General features: G+C 46.6%; 1 protein-coding gene across 1 annotated transcript in view; it reads right to left on the bottom strand.

Annotated features, from left to right (window-relative positions):
- Positions 1-1,189: 1,189 nt before the first annotated feature.
- Positions 1,190-7,116, bottom strand: part of DCC (DCC netrin 1 receptor) — a 558,365-nt gene continuing 552,438 nt past the window's right edge. The window contains exon 29 of the mRNA XM_055791107.1: positions 1,190-5,219. Coding sequence (XP_055647082.1) covers positions 5,130-5,219 — 90 coding nt within the window. The 3' untranslated portion in view covers positions 1,190-5,129. The remainder of the gene's footprint in view (positions 5,220-7,116) is intronic.

Here is a 7,116-nt window from a genome sequence, read left to right as displayed (position 1 = left end):
GAAAATAGTCTGTGAAACTGAACAGCTGGAGGGACATCTTGGAAACCTCTTGAGCACACTTGGAATGGAGAAGCCAAGCCTGGCATGACTTTTCCCTGCTGACATGGGGCTGATTCCCAAAAGTGTGAAATCACCTTCCCGCACGCCTGTCTGCATGGTGGCATCATGCTTTCCTACGCAAGAAGACTTCTTCTTCCCTTCAATACCTTCCCGAATTGCCACAGCTCCTACAGCACCCAGTGCCCACCCCGACAGTCACCTTCAAGTGACCCCCAAACAGTGTTTCCATGGGGCAGGGTGCCAGGCGTGGGGGTGGAGTGGGGCCAGGTGGGATGGGCTGGGAGCTGTGGGCTGCTCCGCTGGGATGCTGGTGCCTGGTGCTTGTCATCCAACATAGCGGACAAAGAGAGAGAATTTGTATCAAAACTTTATTTATTAAACGAAAAAATGCACCATTGGAATAACATTTCTATAAAAAATGAATATGAGACTGTTCTACAGTGCATTACAAAACCCCCTTTTCTTCATGTAATAGTATACAAGATTGTGTGTAGAAACAGTCATTTATTTTTAAACTGTAAGCAAGTTTCCTTTCTCATAGAACAAGATTTACACTTAAATATTGCAGTCACTATCCTAATTTGGTTAACAATGCTAAAGTCTGACAATTTAAAGAAAGGGTTTATAGGCTCAAAATGCCATCTTTAGGCCTTTCGTAACAACAAGATTTTTTTTTTTTTCCCCAACTAAGGCTAGTTAAAGCTGTAGTATAACCCATTTCTATCAGATAAACATATCACTAGTATGCTAAAGAATTTTTGAATTACCTTGCTAAGCCCATTAAATGGCATTCACCAGTGCCAGGACGTTGAATCTGCAGGCTGGAGCCAGTGCTCCACCACAGCTGCGGGGCATACGCGGCGCTGGCGATGCCCGGTGGCACCATCCTGCTGCCTGACCTTCCCAATCCTCACGCCTGGGACAGGTAAGGCAGGGCCAGAGCCCAGCACGCAGGGACATGGGCACACTGCAGCTTTAACAGCCTGCTCTAGGTTTCCAGCCAGGTATCCCTTGTATCATAAATTATCCAAAAGAAAACACTCTAAATAATAAATTAAATATTACTTATAAAAAGTACACCCCTCCCCCCTCCCCCCTCCCCCCATCCGCCCTATCCCCAATGTGGCAGCGATTCACAAACGGTGTGAATCGCCAGGAGTATTTTACAAGAATAAAAACAGCATCGGTCCTTCTCCTACCGCCGTCACTTCCGCATGCGCGGAACAACACGCACAGTGAGGCACGCCGGCTCGTGCCGCTCACCACGCGGGGGCTGGCCATGCCCAGAATGAGGATGCCTTCAATGCCTTTTGCTAAGTGAGAACGTTTCAAAAAAATAAAAAAGGTCACAGAGCCTCTGAGAACCCAGTTCGACACCAGACAGGACACTGAGCAGCTAATGGGGACGTGGGGAAATGAAGCCAACAGGAAAAACAATTTCTGCTCACCTATGAAGCCAGGAGGATTATGATTTTTTTTATTTTTTTTTTTTAACAACAACCTTCTTCCATCCAGCTTCCAGGTATCCATCTCAGAAATGAGGCCGGGGGATTGCAGATTTGCCTCCTGCTCGAGCGCCTGCCTCACTGACACCTCCTTAGGGATGAGGAGCACCTCGGGAACGCTGCCAGCTCCCACCCCGCCAGCATCTGCGCCTGCTCCTACCACTGGTGTTGCTGCCCCTTCATAGCAGCACGTGACAGCGCCTGCGCCTGGGTTTGCAGGATCCAGCGTTAGGTGCTGGCGAGGGGGCCGTGCCGGGAAAGGACCCTTGGGGAGCTACAGCAGGAACTACCCCATCAGCTCTGACTGCAGGAGAAAACATCAGATGCTTCCCGAGCGCTGGAAGGACCCGGGGATGATCCCCCTGAACTCACTCCCACCCTTCTGCGTGCCAACCAGCACTGTCGCTGGGCTGCCTGGTGTCTTCTGGTCTGCATGGGTTGTTTGGGCAGAAGATGTCAGAGCAAGTGAGCACACACTGCAAATGTGCCCAGAAGAAGAGAAATGTTTGGAAAACTCATCTGGTCTTTCCAAATGTCAAGGAGGGACTCGGGCCAGACAAGCAGCGGCCCTACCTCAGCCAGTTTCTAAAGGAGCTGGCTCTGGGAAGGGGTTGGTGAAAAGATGCTCCTATAAAAAATTAAAGGCAAAGCTACAGAAAGAAGATGCTCAAGGAGTGCTGATGGCAAGAATCTTACTGCAGCATCCAAGCCGCGCAGGAGCCTCGTGGCTGAGACTTCCCTCGCTACCAGTGCAAACTTGCCAGAGCATACTGGGATGTGCATCACCATGGGGAGAGCAAGGACCAACTTCCGCAGCATTTGCAAACCTCTTGGGAAATGGGTGGGCAAATCCTGCTGGGAGCTATGTGACTATCAGAGAATCATCAAATGGTTTGGGTGGGAACGGATCTTAAAGGCCATCTAGTCCCACCCCCTGCCATGGGTAGGGACATCTTCAACTAGCCCAGGTGGCTCCAAGCCCCATCCAACCTGGCCTTGGATGCTTCCAGGGACGTATCTCTGTGCTTCTCCAAATTCTGGCTGACTTTTATTTGGGAATTCCCAGTGCCTAAACATGAGGGTGCACAAACCAGCCAGACCAGTATAGGGGATGTGCTGGTCCTCACCCCCTGAGAAGTGACACCACAAACCCCACGGCAAAATTTTGGCAGTATCAATGTCCAGCCCTAAACCATGCCGTAATTAAGATCACATGCAAGAACAACAAGCAGATTATCCTCTCCCTTCCAAAAAGTAAAAAGGTTCTCAAACTGACTGAACCTTTTCCCCAGAAGTGAACAGCTGAGCAGTCCACAAAGACGCTCAGCCTTTTGAACTGTTTTTAGGCTTTGGAGGAAAAAAATTAAACGCAAAGCAAAAAGAAAAAAAAATATACCTTTTTTTTGGCCAAGCTCACTGCAAATAAATAGAGCATCAGCAACACAAAATGTGGAAGCACTATGCTAAAACATTCCAGTTTTGCTAGTTAAGGTCAAATTTCCAAAGAAATGCCTGCTTACTCATTAATTAGGTATTGTACTAAAATTGTCCTCAAATGGAGGTGGGGAACATCTCCAAGGCTCCTTAGGACAACCTGCCCAAATTCAGAGTCACATGGCTCAGGGGAGCTGAAGGCTACAGCACTTTTTTGGCTGTCTGAAGGAAATTTGAAAAAAACAAAAAAAAATATAAAAATGCCGAGCTGGGTTTTCAGCGGAAAAGATCTGTGCGTTTTCTGTTTACCGGAGGTTTTTTTGGTTACAAATCTTTCAGAACTGGAAAGCCCAGCCTTGTGTGCAAACAAGATTGCCTCACTCTTGAGAAATTTTTCATTAAAATCTTAGTAAATTGAATAACAAGGCATTTTTAAAGGAGCATTTTCACAAACACACTAGAGTTCCTAATGAAGCATTTGAATTCCTCCTTGACATCTGATTTCCTTTCCAGCACAGGGCCGTAGAAAATAATCTGAATTATTACTTCTGTTGCAGTGCCATTTTACTCAAAATATTTTATTCGGAGATTCACATATAATTACCCACCTAATAAAAGGAGCTATTAGGTTGTAAAGATCCTATCCTTTCCATGCTCTTTTAAAATTATGACCCACTCAAGCTTGAAATCAAAGGCAGAGCTGAATGGAATAATTCATCTGAAACTCTCTTATTGGGTTTTGCAGCCTCCTAACTGATAAATATGCAAATTAACTCCCTTTTGGTGATTCAGCTGCATAAACAGAGATTAATGCTGAATGCAGCTGAAAATTTAGCAATAAAATGTATGCACACAAAATTTAGTCAATTCAGCCAGTTATCGTTGTCAATAAACACGGTAATGCACAGCTAAAGCACTGGGACAAGGAGAGGGAATCCCTAAAGATGGTTCCTGGTGTCCTGCTGCTCTCCGCTCTGAGCGCTGCTGATCTCAACCAGGAAACACGACGCTTGCAGAAAAGCCCTCCTAATTAATTTATTGGTTATTAATCGGCCTCCATGGTTCTTCCCCCATGCTCATGTCCTGCCCGCGGGAAGCACCCAGCGCCTGCCACCCGTTGGCCTTCCCCACCCTCTGCCCATCAGCATTCCCGGCGGGCGGGTGCTGGGGTGGGAGCCAGCCCGGGGGACGCCGGGGGAAAATCCAGCTCCATCTTCCTCCGCTCTGGCCCCAGTAGCATTCCCCAATGTCACCGCAGGGCGGTCTGGCACCAAGGCCACCCAGACGTGTTTTACTACAGGCTTAAGCATGTAATGACTGCATGCCAGAGAAGATTGCATATTATGCCCTCTTTTTTTTGCATGTACACTGGCTGGCTGGCAGCAGGCCACCAATAGAGACTTTCTTTTTTTTCTTCATAAAACATGAACTACTGGAGGATTTACAAACACTTGCTAAAACGGCTGAATTCGACAGCAACTCGCTCATCCCCACCATTCATGCGAGTTGACTGACAGAGATGATAAAAGAAATTAGTAATTTGTCTTTTCATTTTGTGCTGTTGGGAAAACCTTCAGATTTTTGGCGTGGTGGTGTGATTATTTGCTATGGGTGTTTTGGTAGTCAGTAATTATGTATTTAAAAAAACAAACAAACAACAACCAAACCAACCTAAACGAGTGACCTACGACACTGTCTCATTAATGGCATGGGCTATGTTTAAAATAGACTTGCATGAGGTAAGACTAGACCTATACAAAGAGCTACAAACCTCTACGGAGTAAAACATGAGTTAGTCATGACAACTTGAGCTCTATGAAGACTAGTGGATCAAAAGGAGCAATCCAGTGGCATCACCTACGACTCCGCAGTGACGACTACGCCCGCTTTGCCACACTTTCATCACTTGAGATGCCAGATCTACGGTTCCGTAACATTTCCATGATTATTCATTAATTCCTTTTTTTCTTATTTTTATCATTCCTTTCAGGACTTTGCAGGAATCTTCGTGGTGCTGAAGGAGTGGTACTGGGAACAAGATGATTTTATGGGGTGGTGTATGTGGGTGGTATGTGTGAAATCCTGGTATGCTGCAATGCTCCGGGATAATTATCGCTTTATCAAGGGCTGTTAGAAGGCTGAGCCTGTGATAGCGTTGAGTTGCTTCATTAGCCCCTCCAAACTGGCCATCTGTTCACTCAGATCATCCTGCTCATAAACCTGGGAGCAAACACAAACACACACAGATAAGCGGGTGGTGGGATGGGAACCAAACCCAACTGCACAGGGACCCCATCCCCACACCGTCCTCAGGGACCTGGAGCCTTCAGGGATGGGCTGATGCTCCCAAAGGGGATAGCAAAGCCTCTCTGGGCTCAGCACCCTGAAAACCAGGGGTGACCCTGCCAGAGTGATAGGAAATATTAGTGACCCCTCCCTGAGCCGCCATTTCCCCAGCTCCCTCCCTTGCACTGCATGCACCCATGCTTGGGGCGACAATATAGATATTTTTTAGCACCCAACAGAGACATCAAACGTTCATCTAAACATGTCCTCTGCCAGGGCAGGCTTGGCCGGCAATTACCCCAACTTCTCAGCCCTTGCTGGTGGTGGGAAATTGCCACCATCACCTTTAGAGGGAGCAGAGAACTGGGAACAGTTTTCAGAAGTGCCTAACTGGGCTGGAGGAAAGTTATCCTTTGGGTACGGGTAGCTGAGAATCTGCAGCAAAACCTACAGGTACCAGCACTGCCCCTATTCTTGACAATCACTGACCCCCAAAATTTCCAAGGCAAGAGCAAGAGGAGTGATCCACTGCTTTCAGACACTGAGACAAAGCTCGGATGGTTTTACATACATATATATATATATATATATATATACACACCCCCAGTTAGTTGTATATGTGGGCTTTATCCAGTAAAAGATCTGACATTTCTGTATAAGCCCTGCAGTCCCTGAGGTGGGATGGAGCAGGCAGCTTAGAAAAGTACCTGTGGAGTCAAGCTCAAAAAAAGAAAAAAATCCCCACATTTTAGCTTTTCTCCTCAAATTCTGACCACCTGATGAGCTTGTTGCCTGCACTGTTATTGCCTGTAACTGCCCTCATGCTTGTGGAGCTTGAGCAGCGTCTCTCCCGAGAGCTAAATCGGGCTGCTGTGGTGACAGAAGATGCTGAGAGCTGAAATTGCACTTTGCGTTACCAAATGGCCTGTGTGAAATTACTCCTTATGCCAGCAATTTCACCACAGAGGGCATTTCCTTCCCGTTCCCATTCCAGTAGGAGATTCCATGGCTCTTACATCATCCCATGTCCCCTTTTCCCAGCAAAATGCGAGAATCCTGCTGCGACTCTACGCAGAACTATATTTTTATGCCGTTGATAAGGACAGGCAGGAATCAAACGCTGTTGTCCTGCATTAATCAGGCCACACACCCAAACCCTCCAGACCTACATCTAAACCAAATCTTTTGTCTTTCCCTTTAGCTAGGTTGAAAATGTAAAAGGATTCACTAACAAAACATTGGACAAATCGCTGCTATAGCATCTAGCAAAAAATTCTGCTGTGCAAGCAGATGAAAAGAGGTGATACACAATGTGATTTTAATGTATTTCTTTTTTTCCCCTCGTTCTATTTCTTTTCCACTATTTCATCTTCTGGACCACATGAGACCTTTCTCTAACAGTCTTAATAGGAGTTAAAAGACTGTTCTAATTTTACCACCTTTTCAGTTTCACTTATCTACTTCTTCAATGTTATTCTTCTTACCATTATCTGGTATTACTATAGACTCTTTTTTCCTGCCAAAATTATTTTCTTCCCTTATCACACTTCTCACCCCCTCCTTCTCATCCCCCGCTATCTCAGGGCGCTCAAGAGAGGCGGTGCGAGCTGTCCCATGGATAATATTCACACAGAACTGAAGCACTCGCTTCTCCCACGTATCACGGCTGCCAAAGTCTATTAAAGCCACTCGCAAAGTTTTACCGGCTGCCCGAACTCGTTACTGGCTTTCTAAGAGCCTTCAGCTGCAGCGTAATACCCGAGGCAAGGAGGGACAGACCGTTGTCTCAAAATTAATCTGTAGATTGGGGCTCAGAGGCTCTAACAGGATG

This window comes from Falco peregrinus, chromosome Z, assembly GCF_023634155.1.
Source record: "Falco peregrinus isolate bFalPer1 chromosome Z, bFalPer1.pri, whole genome shotgun sequence".
Lineage (NCBI taxonomy): Eukaryota > Metazoa > Chordata > Aves > Falconiformes > Falconidae > Falco > Falco peregrinus.
The sequence above is the reverse complement of the archived record's forward strand: the minus strand, read 5'-3'. Positions and strand labels throughout refer to the sequence as shown.